Source organism: Mercenaria mercenaria, chromosome 8 (genome assembly GCF_021730395.1).
Source record: "Mercenaria mercenaria strain notata chromosome 8, MADL_Memer_1, whole genome shotgun sequence".
Lineage (NCBI taxonomy): Eukaryota > Metazoa > Mollusca > Bivalvia > Venerida > Veneridae > Mercenaria > Mercenaria mercenaria.
This window is the reverse complement of record NC_069368.1, coordinates 25,966,493-25,980,396: the sequence shown is the minus strand read 5'-3', so window position 1 is coordinate 25,980,396 and position 13,904 is coordinate 25,966,493. Positions and strand designations below refer to the sequence as shown.

The following is a 13,904-nucleotide window of genomic DNA, read 5'->3' as shown; positions in this document are numbered from 1 at the left end:
CTGCAAAAGCCAAAATAGCCAATTTTGGACATTTCAGGGGCCATAACTCTGGAACCCATGATGGAATCTGGCCAGGTCAAGAAAGGAACCAAGATCTTGTGGTGATACAAGTTGTGTGCAAGTTTGGTTAAAATCAAATCATAAATGAAGCTGCTGTTGTGCAGACAAGGTCAAAATAGCTAATTCTGGCCTTTTCAGGGGCCATAACTCTGGAACCCATTATGGGATCTGGCCGGTTCAATAAAGGAACTGAGATCTTATGGCAACACAAGTTTTGTGCAAGTTTGATTAAATTCAAATCATAAATGAAGCTGCTATTGTGCAGACAAGGTCTAAAGAGCTAATTCTGGCCCTTTCAGGGGCCATAACTCTGGAACCCATAAAGGAATCTAGCCAGTTCAAGAAAGGAACCAAGATCTTATAGTGATACAAGTTGTGTGCAAGTCGGTTAAAATCAAATCATAAATGAAGCTGCTATTGTGCAGACAAGGTCAAAATAGCTAATTCTGGCCCTTTCAGGGCCATAACTCTGGGAAACCCCTAATGGAATCTGGCCAGTTCAAGAAAGGATCAAGATCTTATGGTGATACAAGTTGTGTGCCAGTCTGGTTAAAATCAAATCATAAATGAAGCTGCTATTGTGCAGACAAGGTCAAAATAGCTGATTTTGGCCCTTTCAGGGGCCATAACTCTGGACCCCATAATGGGATCTGGCCAGTTCAAGAAAGGAACCGAGATCTTATGGTGATACAAGTTGTGTGCAAGTTTGGTTAAAATAAAATCATAAATGAAACCACTATCGTGCAGACAAGAAATTGTTGACGGACGCACGCACGCACGCACGGACGGACTGACGACGGACGACGGACGAAGGGTGATCACAAAAGCTCACCTTGTCACTATGTGACAGGTGAGCTAAAAATAAAAAGAAATGCTTGAAAATGCCCACATTGTTTCAACAGGTGGAAGGACAAAGTAAAATCAAAACTACCACTACTCCAACCCATAACTATTATGGATTACTCAATATTATGGAAAACTCTTATTTGCCAATTAAATGCCTACATCTGCCAGCAAGTTTTGAATCATACGTTTTTCACTGCAGTTTCTTCTCCATTTCATAAAATTTATGTAACAACTGACCATAGGTCTACACTTACCTTCAGCAGTATAGGAAATTTTACATTTAATATTGTCCCTGGTTATTTCACCTTCAACTGGTGGTTCAATAATAGTTTGACAAACCATTGCAACATTCATTGTTACACGTACGTATTTATTGGACTGAAATTAAAAATTTGTTATATTTAACTTTATTGCAACAAAAGACTGTTTTAAACATCAAGGCATTTCATTCCAAAATGCTTCATTTAAATGGCAGGATGAAATGGTTTGCAATATCTGGACACATTACAAAGACACATGTTACGCAGCTCATTGTTTATATTATAATATAAATTTTGTGCAAGTAAAGGGAAATTAAAGAGTAATGAAAAACTGTATGCAAAAATAACTGATCAAGAAAGCAAAAAAAAAAAAAAATATATATATATATAATAAGAATTCAATCAGAAATGAAGGTGTAAACAGTGAAATATGGACCTTTTTTAATGATAATTCAAGGGCACATAACTCTCAACCTACATATGTCCATACTCAATCTGAAAAATCTGGTACAGTTAATTAATTACATAATTACTAACAAGAGTGCCAGAATGTCACAATATACGCCCGTCACAGCAAATTTCTTTACTCTAGCACCTGTATTTGCAAATGGAATTTTAATTTTGTGGTTGTTTAGTAATCATTGTAAGTCTTTTGTTTTTCTAAGTTCACAAAAAAACTCCTTACCAGGTAGAGATACCTTAAAATACACCTAAAATTGGAAAGTAACATCTATGTTGTACCACAGAAAAGTGGTCTTGTTTTTTCCCTAAGGTCAATTATAAACAAGAGGACCATGATGGTCCTGAATCGCTCACCTGTCCCAACATGACCCAGTTTTGAACTGAGTATGACGTCATTTTTTTTCTATTATTTGACATAGTGACCTAGTTTTTGAACTCATGTGACCCAGTTTTGAACCTGACCTAGATATCATAAAGATGAACATTCAGACCAACTTTCATACAGATCCCATGAAAAATATGGCCTCTAGAGAGGTCACAAGGTTTTTTCATTATTTGACCTACTGACCTAGTTATTGACGGCACGTGACCCAATTTCGAACTTGACCCAGATATCATCAAGGTGAACATTCTGACCAATTTTCATGAAGATCCATTCAAAAGTATGGCCTCTAGAGAGGTCACAAGGTTTTTCTATTTTTAGACCTAATGACCTAGTTTTTGACCGTAGCTGACCCAGTTTCAAACCTGACCTAGATATCATCAAGATGAACATTCAGACCAACTTTCATACAGATCCCATGAAAAATATGGCCTCTAGAGAGGTCACAAGGTTTTTCTATTATTTGACCTACTGACCTAGTTTTTGAAGGTACATGACCCAGTTTCAAACTTGACCTAGATATCATCAAGGTGAACATTCTGACCAATTTTCATGAAGATCTTGTGAAAAATATGGCCTCAAGAGAGGTCACAAGGTTTTTCTATTTTTAGACCTACTGACCTAGTTTTTAACCACAGTTGACCCAGTTTCGAACTTGGCCTAGATATCATCAAGATGAACATTCAGACCAATCTTCATACAGATCCCATGAAAAATATGGCCTCTAGAGAGGTCACAAGGTTTTTTTATTATTTGACCTACTGACCTAGTTACTGACGGCACGTGACCCAGTTTCAAAACTGACCTAGATATCATTAAGGTGAACATTCTGACCAATTTTCATGAAGATCCATTCAAAAGTATGACCTCTAGAGAGGTCACAAGGTTTTTCTATTTTTAGACCTAATGACCTAGTTTTTGACCGCAGCTGACCCAGTTTCGAACCTGACCTAGATATCATCAAGATAAACATTCAGACCAACTTTCATACAGATCCCATGAAAAATATGGCCTCTAGAGAGGTCACAAGGTTTTTCTATTATTTGACCTACTGACCTAGTTTTTGAAGGCACGTGACCCAGTTTCGAACTTGACCTAGATATCATCAAGGTAAACATTTTGACCAATTTTCATGAAGATCTTTTGAAAAATATGGCCTCTAGAGAGGTCACAAGGTTTTTCTATTTTTAGACCTACTGACCTAGTTTTTGACCGCACGTGACCCAGTTTCGAACTTGACCTAGATATCATCAAGATAAACATTCTGACCAACTTTCATAAAGATCCCATGAAAAATGTGACCTCTAGAGAGGTCACAAGCAAAAGTTTACGCACGGACGCACGGACGGACGGACGGACGCCGGACGCTGCGTGATCACAAAAGCTCACACTGTCACTTTGTGACATGTGAGCTAAAAAGTTACAATATAAGTTATTTATAGTAACAACTAAGGAAAGTTAATCCTTAAAAAAAAAACAAGAGGGCCATGATGGCCCTATATCGCTCACCTGTTATCATTGCACTTGAGGACAAGAAGGTCCTCAGAAAAAATATCTAAGTCCAAAGGACAGGAACAAGAAAGGGAAGAAATTTAACCAAAAAGAAAAAAAAAATTCTTACAAGGTACAGATATGTCAAAATACACCTAAAAATTAGAGGTACCATCCATGTTGTACCACAGAAAAGTGGTCTCGGTTTTTCCCTACGGCAAATAATAAAAAAGTTACTAAAAATAAGCTATTTATAGTAACGTAAAAGGGAAGTAATTAAAAAAAAAATTATTGTAAGTGAACAAAAGAAGGATCTGCCAAATAAATCTGTTGACATAAATGAAATTTCAGATCAGTATCTTTATTAGTTACGGAGATATACCAATTTTAATTTGAAACAAGAGCCATGTTAGACATGGCCAATCCCCCCGCCGGGCATATTATAATTGAAGGCTAAAGTTCCTGGCAAGTTAGTGTCTGAAAGTATTAATTTTGGGGAAAGCTTTGAAGAACCATTTAGTTGTGGTCCGCATCAGGGGTTTTAAAGATGTGGAAGAAAGAATAAGTCAGTGGTGTGGTGGTTTACTGCTAAATTTTATTAATTTTCATGAACAGTAAAGCTATGACGTTTTTCTATATGGCTACTGTAAAAAGAAGGAATGGAAAGCTAACAGGGAACACTAGTGCCAGAATGTCACAATATATGCCCGTCACAGCAAATTTGTTTACTCTAGCACCTGTATTTGCAAATGGAATTTTAATTTTGTGGTTGTTTAGTAATCATTGTAAGTCTTTTGTTTTTCTAAGTCCACAAAAAAACTCCTTACCAGGTAGAGATATCTTAAAATACACCTAAAATTGGAAAGTAACATCCATGTTGTACCACAGAAAAGTGGTCTTGTTTTTTGCCTACGGTCAATTATAAAAATGTTACAATATAAGTTATTTATAGTAACAACTAAGGGAAGTTAATCTTAAAAAAAAAAACAAAAAAAAACTGTAAGTCCACACAAAAATCTTTACCAGGTAGAGATTGGTCAAAATACACCTCAAAATTGGATGTAGCATGCATGTTGTACTACAGAAAAGTGGTCTCGATTTTTGCCTACGACTAGTAATGAAAAAGTTACAATAAAAACTATTTAAAGTAACAACAAAGGGAGGTAATTCTAAAGAAGGGAACTGCGCATGACACTTCGTCTCATGATGGTGTATAATTGTGCCAAGTTACATCAAAATCCCTCCATGCATGAAGAAGAAATGCTCCAGACAAAGTCATTCTTGTATCTGACCTTTGGCCTCTAAGTGTGACCTTGACCTTAGACCTAGGGACCTGGATCTTGCGCATGACACTCTGTCTCGTGGTGGTGAACATTTGTGCCAAGTTATATCAAAATCCCTCTATGCATGAAGAAGAAATGCTCCGGACAAGGTTTTCATTCTTGTATCCTTTGACCTCTAAGTGTGACCTTGACCTTAGACCTAGGGACCTGGTTCTTGCGCATGACACTCCGCCTCGTGGTGGTGAACATTTATGCCAACATATATCCAAATCCCTCCATGCATGAAAAAGATATGCTCCGGACAAATTTTTTTAAGAAAATATGATAAAGGGGAATAACTAAAAAAATAGGCAAGGTAGAGTTATTGTTCTTGCACACTGCACTTCCTCCCAATGTGTTCTATCAGTGTATGAAGTTTGAAGAAAATCCCTCCAGTACTTTTGGAGTTATGCTCCGGACAAAATGTTTTTAGAATATAAATAATGGGGAATAACTCAAAAAATAGGCAAGGTAGAGTTATTGTTCTTGCACACTGCTCTTCCTCCCAATGTGTTCTATCAGTGTATAAAGTTTGAAGAAAATCCCTCCAGTCCTTTTGGATTTATGCTCCGGACAAATTTAAAAAAAAAAAAAAGATAAAGGGGAATAACTCAAAAAATAGGCAAGGTAGAGTTATTGTTCTTGCACACTGCACTTCCTCCCAATGTGTTCTATCAGTGTATGAAGTTTGAAGAAAATCCCTCCAGTACTTTTGGAGTTATGCTCCGGACAAAGATCGTTGCGGACGGACGGACGCACGGAGAGCATTTCTAATATCCCCTTCGCCTTTGGCAGGGGGATAATAAAGGGAGGTAATTTGACATAAAATCAGTCCATAATTATCTACCCTGATTGGCTCAGTCTAACTAATGACAATAATGAAATTTCAAATAAGTCCTATAAGTACTTACTGATATAAACCATTTTGATTACAATCAGGGGAGGTAATCAGATATAAAATAACTCTGGAACCTACGATTGGATCTGATTTGTCATGGAATCCAAGATTTATTGTTGTTGAAGATATTTTGGAAGTTTGTATCAAATAAAACCATAAATGAAGTCTCTATATGGCTGCAGAAGCCAAAATAGCCAATTTTGGACCTTTAAGGGGCCATAACTCTGGAACCCATGATGGAATCTGGCCAGTTCAAGAAAAGAACCAAGATCTTGTGGTGATACAAGTTGTGTGCAAGTTTGGTTAAAATCAAATCATAAATGAAGCTGCTATTGTGCAAACAAGGTCAAAATAGCTAATTTTGGCCCTTTCAGGGGCCATAACTCTGGAACCCATTACAGGATCTGGCCGGTTCAAGAAAGGAATCGAGATCTTATGGTGACACAAGTTTTGTGCAAGTTTGATTAAATTCAAATCATAAATGAAGCTGCTATTGTGCAGACAAGGTCAAAATAGCTAATTTTGGCCCTTTCAGGAGACATAACTCTGGAACACATAATGGAATCTGGCCAGTTCAAGAAAGGAACCAAGATCTTATGGTGACACAAGTTGTGTGCAAGTTTGGTAAAAGTCAAATCATAAATAAAGCTGCTATTGTGCAGACAAGGTCAAAATAGCTAATTTTGGCCCTTTCAGGGGCCATAACTCTGGAACCCATAATGGGATCTGGCCAGTTCAAGAAAGGAACCGAGATCTTATGGTGATACAAGTTGTGTGCAAGTTTGGTTAAAATAAAATCATAAATGAAACCACTATCGTGCAGACAAGAAATTGTTGACGCACGCACGCACGGACTGACGACGGACGAAGGGTGATCACAAAAGCTCACCTTGTCACTATGTGACAGGTGAGCTAAAAAAAAAAAAAAATCCCCCCAAAAAATTTTTAAGCCCACACAAAAATCTTTACCAGGTAGAAATTGGTCAAAAATGCACCTCAAAATTGGATATAGCATGCATGTTGTACTATAAAAAAGTGGTCTCGATTTTTCCCTATGACTAGTAATGAAAAAGTTACAATATAATCTATTTATAGTAACAACAAAGGGAAGTAATTCTAAAGAAGAGAACTGCGTATGACACTTCGTCTCAAGATGGTGTATAATTGTGCCAAGTAACATCAAACTCCCTCCATTCATGAAGAAGAAATGCTCCAGACAAAGTCATTCTTATATCTGACCTTTGGCCTCTAAGTGTGACCTTGACCTTAGACCTAGGGACCTGGTTCTTGCGCATGACACTCCGTCTCGTGGTGGTGAACATTTGTGCCAAGTTATATCAAAATCCCTCTATGCATGAAGAAGAAATGCTCCGGACAAGGTTTTCATTCTTGAATCCTTTGACCTTAGACCTAAGGACCTGGTTCTTGCGCACGACACTCAATCTTGTGGTGGTAAACATTTGTGCTAAGTTATATCAAAATCCCTCAAGGCATGAAGAAGATATGCTCCAGACAAAGTTTTCTTTCTTGTATCCTTTGACCTCTCAGTGTGACCTTGACCTTAGACCTAGGGACCTGGTTCTTGCGCATGACACTCCGTCTCATGATGATGAACAATTGTGACAACTTTCATCAAAATCTCTCCATGCATGAAGAAGATATGCTCCGGACAAAGTCATTCTTGAATTTGACCTTTGATCTCCAAGTGTGACCTTGACCTTAGACCTAGGGACCTGGTTCTTGCGCATGACACTCTGTCTCATGATGGTGAACAACTGTGCCAAGTTTCATCAAATACCATGCATGTAGAAGATATGCTCCGGACAAAGTCTGTGGACGCCGCCCGCCCGCCCACCAGGGGCGTTCCCATAATACGTCCCGTTTTTCAAACGGGCGTATAAAAATGAGCCCAATGATCAAATAATATCACTTACTGGTATGCTATCAAGGTTCGTGGAATAATTGACAACTATCCATAAATCTGGTTCCTCATCAGTCTCGCCCTGCACGTGTCTAATGTGAGTCCAGAACAGAGCATCGCGCTGAGACGCCGGCCATACACGTTTTATGATATTATGACATATAAATGTGTCATCAGATAGCCAGTCCACAACGTTGCTACTATCTAGGGTAGCTGCAAAAGAAACAATAAAATGATTTCAATTCTTGATAAAAATTGAAATGACCAGCTCAGACTGTTTTGGTGCCTATAATTAAGAATTAATAAGTTCCCAAGCGTGGTTTATCGTAGAATAACCCGTGTTTCGAGTTCTCATGCGTAAGAATATATCACGAAGGCCGTAGGCCTGAGTGATATATTGTTTCGCTTAAGAACTAAAAACTAGGGTTATGCTATGATAAATCACACTTGGGAACTTGTTTTTTCGATTCTAACACGACATACTAGTATCAACAGTGTTAGAAAAAATGGTAACTACTTTTTACGACCGTGCTACGCACCTGGATCGGATGACGTCATTGCACACTAGTGGTTTATTGCAGAATAACCCGAGATAGATTTGCTCTACATGTATGTAGGTTATTCGCTGGTCATGTTAGAATACTGCTTTAACTGCTCATTACTTAAAATACAAACTTCCTGGAGTCAGATTAACAGTTTTTCCTGTGGATACCCTGCAGGCTTTCTCAGATTTGATTTTTTTATACCTACTGCATTTTATCTAAAGGAGCCGGACATACAACAAAACTGGAATTAAGCTCTTCCATTCCTGGAGTAGACTTTCATTGACTTACAAAATTAAAAAAGAAATATTTACCTTTAAAGTCATATTTGTGCCTTTTTACACACAACTGTAAAAAACCATGTAAAGGCGCAGCAAAAACTGCACAGTTTCTTTTGTCAGACAAAATCTCAAACAGTGTTTTTGTTAAACCTGCAAGAAGATACATACCTTCCCAGTCCATTCTGTATTTGATATCCCAGAAATGACGACAAACCTCGTGGCCTGTAATACCCTGAAATATACAAAAAATAAACTCTGTAACAGGTAATGTCCAATCAGCTGTCACCTCCTGCATATAGGCATCTCCTCATAATGTGTTGTCCAAACACCTGAAAACGATGTTCACTAATTTTCAGAAAGCTGATAGGGACACTATGAATAAATAGAGAATAAATGAAGATAAAGAGTTCCCTACTAAAAGGTGATGTGGCATAACCTAATAATCTGATATCTGTCAATTATGTATACACATACATTATTCTATACGTACATGTTAAAATGTAAAATGTTAGGCTTTTAATTTTTTGCATGTCTGAAATTCTATATAGTTCTTAATGGCATATAAACATCTTTCATATAAAAGAAAAAATTTTAATCACATTTCACTTTTAAATTAGCTTTAAGAAGAGGACATTGGTCTTGCACATGACACACTGTCTTGTTATAAAACATTTGTGCCAAGTTATATCAAAATTATGATAGATACGGACACAAAAAACACCCTGTTAATGTGTGACCTTGACCTCTGACCTAGGAGTCTTGGTGTTTGACATAACTGGTCAGCTCATTATGGGGAACAAATTTTATGCAAAGTAATAACAAACCCCTTGATGGGATGTAAGAGTTACTGAGCAGACACAAAACAAACCCAGTTAAACTTTGGCCAGCATGAGTGAACTTGACCTCTGACCTGGGAATAAGGTAGATGCCCATGTTATTTTCCCTCATTATTGAGAACATTTGTGCTAAGTTATACTAAAGTCCTTTGATGTATGGCACAGTTATGGAATGAACATAAAACAGACACCTTAAAGTGTAACCTTGACTTTTGATTTTTTTGTTTGTTTTGGGTTTAACGCCCTTTTTTCAACAGCATTTCACTAATGTAATGGCAGGCAGTTAACCTAATCAGTGTTCCTGGATTCTGTACCAGTACAAACCTGTTCTCCACAAGTAACTGCCAACTTCTCCACATGAATTATCATAGGTGGAGGACGAATGATTTCAGACACAATGTCTTTTATCAAATCGTCTTGAGCTAAGGATATGGGTTTACGAAAGGCACATCATCTTGTTATGGTAATATCTATGCCAAGCTATTTGAATACCAAGTTAATGACAGGAAACATTACATAAAAACTTTGACCTCTGCATGTAAACTTGACCTTTGAGCTAGGGTTCTGGTAAAAGCCATATTCCTATCTTTGAAAATTTTAAAATTCCCCTTGACTTCGAAAATTACTGATTTACCTAAACAGCCATATAAAAATCAAATAAAAATAAACTTTCAGTGCCAATTTCCTGGATTTTTGGCAGAAACAGCCACTTGGCTGTGTGATAAAGATTCAAGTTCCAGAAAATACAATTACCTAACTTTCTTTAACTGTTTTCAACAAAACTGTTTAGAGTTCAGTACAAACAAGACAAAGCAGCCCAATCACCAAGTAAACTGTGAACCACGTGCAGCTACACAAATTTTCAACACTAAAGCATATATATTCAGCATTCTGGTTGTAATTTTGGTGCATACTGAAATGTCTATGTATAAGTGCAATGTGAAAGTACAGTTATGAAAACAATCAATTTGAACTTCTTAAGGTAGACCTACCTTCCAACAAGAGCACTGCCTTGCAGGTGCTGATGCTCATCTGATTTTTTTGTATAATAGAAAAATTGTCCTACCCATGTTTTTCTAAGTCCAAAAAGGGCCATAATTCTTGCAAAAAGCAGGATGGAGTTATTTCTTTTGATGTACAGTGTCAGCTTATGATGGTGAACAACTGTTGCAAGTTTCAAAGCAATAGCTTGAATAGTTTAGGAGAAAAGCTGACCTAAACATAAAACTTAACTAAGAAATCATATATTTTCTAAGTCCAAAAGGGGCCATAATTCTTGCAAAAAGCAGGACAGAGTTATGTTTCTTGCTGTACATGGTCAGCTTATGATGGTGAACAAGTGTTGCAAGTTCCAAAGCAATATCTTTGATAGTATCATAGAAAAGCTGACCTAAACATAAAACTTAACCAGGCAACGCCGACGCCGATGCCGACACTGATCAAGTGATGACAATAACTCTTCATATTTTTTCCAAAAATCAGATGAGCTAAAAACCATGAAAAATGAAATCAATGTCTGTCTGTCTTGGGTTTAGTACCATTTTTCAACAGTATTTCTATTATGTAACTTTGGGCAGTTAGCCTAGTAACCAGTGTTCTTGATTCTGTACCAGTAGTACTAACCTGTTCTCTGCTTGAACTGCCAACTTCTCTACATGAGGTGGATGATGCACAGATTTCAGACTATCAAGATTAAATGTCTATCATATATTCAATAAGAACCCACAGCTAACCAATGGATTGAACTAACAACTGCACAGCTGTAGATATGCCCTATTTATATTGAGATATACAAGTTTGCTATATCACACTGGATAACCGGCTATCCTGACGCCCGCTGGAAATGTAACCCAGCTGGAAATGTAACCCAGCTGTAAATCGGTAGGTAAAGTTTTTCATTTATTTCTATTAAAACGAATCCAATTCTTGCAAATCTACTTGATAGTTTTGTCAAGGAATGACCATGGCTTACATTTACAATTTCTGGGCCAAAACCAATCGTTATGTTTTGAGATATTTGCTTATAGAATCTTCAGTTCGAAAAATCGAGCAAAAATCAGAAGTTTTGCGCGGATTGTTTTGTTTATGAACAACCTGTGAAAACATTTATCATCTGGTTTAACAGATGTGTCCTTTTGGAACACCTGTGTAAAGTTTCCCGGGTTCTACGTTATTCCTGAAAAAGTATATTAGCCGTTAAATAGGCATAGTTGGGAAAAAAAGACTGTCGAAAAACGGCCGCTAGTGCTGTCGTTGAACTCGGATGTTAACATTTATAGACTATCCATTAACTCCGATGATTTAGAATGCATTTGTATGTAAAAAGTATTACTGGCAGTGATTTGATGGAAACGTAATTATTTTCAAAAATGGCACTTTCATTTCAAGAGGCTTTGGGGTTACATTCCTTCACACCCGCGCTGAATTTTAACCTAGTTCACGCGTTCTTGCCATTTTTCCGCCATGCGAAACCATATATTTTTTTTTGCAGTTACACCGAAGCAATCTAGTACATATTGCCATTTTGCCAGCTTTTGATGGTAGAGGAAAACCACTACAGGTGCCTCCGGGCTACTACAGAAAGTAATTTCACCTCGGGTTTTGCAAGTGCAAATGATTACTTCGGGTCATCAGTCTGAAGAATTCAGTATCTTTAATGAATCTAAAACTTCAAGCTGTTGATGTATAGAGGCAAACAATTGAAAACGACTGTTTCAAGTCTAAATAAGCAGAACTTTGCAAAATCTGACATGACTGTTAATCAGTTGTTTCTTAACATCGCAGCCACATGTAGCTTAAATCAAAATATAACAATGTAGATCGGAACTCTTCCTTGCTTGTTTACGATCTTTCACACTCAGCTATCAAATAAAACCGCATGAAAATAAAAGTTCTACAATACGACACAATATATTTGAAATTTTGTCTATGCATGTAGGAATTGCCAGTCTGACACAAAATACTTATTCATAGCTCTGTGTTAAAGTTTTTTTTCAGCGTGTCGTATTAAGCACGATTTTATGACCTCGTATGACCTTATGCCGCCTGAATAATGTACCAATCGGATTGCTTGGTAAGGTATTCTCGGTATTTTTAGCCATAATGAGGGATTTAGTAAGAGTGGCGCTGATTGGAGGAAAGGCTGAAAATGCTTCACTCTGAGTCACGTGTGACACTGAGTGTAATGACAATGCGTTCGTCATCTATAACCTCTATAAGTACAGCACCATCGGGTTGTATGCATACCACTTGAACAGGTGTGCTTAACCAAATATTCATCTGCTCATCCGGACATATTTCTGTTTTGTTACGTTTTCTTGTTAAGTTATTTCTGTTTTGTTAAGTTTCCTTTCCTTAAGTTTTGTTTTTACAAAAAGGTTATTTGTTTTATACAGTCATTAACTCTTACCCTGCATTACAGGAACAATTTCTAACCAGTGCAAATCATTACTAACCTGCAACAACATGTCCGATACTGTTAAATTTTAGACTCTAAATTTTAAATTAATCTTTCCGGTGAAAACAGTACTGTACATATTCTGAATGATAGACAAATTTGATAATAAGCTGAAGTAGGGTAAGGATTCATGTTGCTTCCAGCAATTCCAGAAATAAAGTATAGAATGTATTTCAATATTGTTTGCTTACTGTTACCATCTTTTAAGCACCAAAGGCTCAAAGTGAGCTTTTGTGATTGTTTGGTGTCCTTCGTGTATCCCTCCACAATTTCTAAACACAGTCTTCTTCAAAACTACTGTCCTCATTTATAGAAAACTTCACAGAGGCCCCTTTCAACAATGCCAAAAAATTTAAAATACAGGTTTCTGCCCATATATAACCTGTGCTTCAGTTATATAATGCCGACCATCTTTTTTAAAGATATTTGTTGTTATTATTATTATTATACTGACACTGGAGGTGGTCATTAATGAATGGGCCTCACTAATACTTGTATCATCGGTAACACATGTCTGAAGTTTAATCAAAGGCCTGAAGGGACTGAGTCGGCTAATGATTGATGTACTGACAGTATAGTCTACCAGTTTCAGTTTGTTTTTAGTTTTTTTCTTAAAATTTCATAACACAGCTCGATATTTACCCAAAATATTATATCCGGATACGATTACACTTTTCTCCAGTTTGAACAATATATTTTACAAATTGTGATGATACGAAGACATTTAGCAGCAATTGGCAGTATCTGACATTGAAGTTTACGGTTAAATTACCTCTTATTTAAATCTTTTCATAAAAAAGTTGTTTCGTTTCGTGAAAGCAGCCAAACACAGACGATCTACTTTCGATTTCAAAAACTACAAGAAAACACAATTTAATGTTTCGCCGATTTGTTTATTTCTCGAAAAATAAGAATTAAAATCATTTTTAATATCAGTAGTAACTAAACAAACCAGTAAGAGCTTCTTCTTTCGATAATTTATCCGTTTACTGACTGCAAAATTCAACCCACGCAAAGTTTATAGAAATCATGCGATGCGTGTTTACGTTCAATGTGGGAGAATTAAGGCTGATCGGCTATGTTACCTAACGCATCCAGACGATTCAGATTTTGTTTTTAAAAAAGCATTGTGTGCGTTTCTGTAAT

General features: G+C 36.9%; 1 protein-coding gene across 2 annotated transcripts in view; it reads right to left on the bottom strand.

Moving 5' to 3' along the window:
- The window catches only part of LOC123522819 (ceramide transfer protein-like), a 51,689-nt gene that overhangs the window by 8,103 nt on the left and 29,682 nt on the right, over window positions 1-13,904 (bottom strand). For both annotated transcript variants that reach the window (XM_045300249.2, XM_045300250.2), the window contains 3 exons: window positions 8,634-8,697; window positions 7,656-7,855; window positions 1,161-1,284 (listed from right to left, as the gene is read on the bottom strand). In XM_045300249.2, coding sequence (XP_045156184.1) covers window positions 1,161-1,284; window positions 7,656-7,855; window positions 8,634-8,697 — 388 coding nt within the window. The remainder of the gene's footprint in view (window positions 1-1,160; window positions 1,285-7,655; window positions 7,856-8,633; window positions 8,698-13,904) is intronic.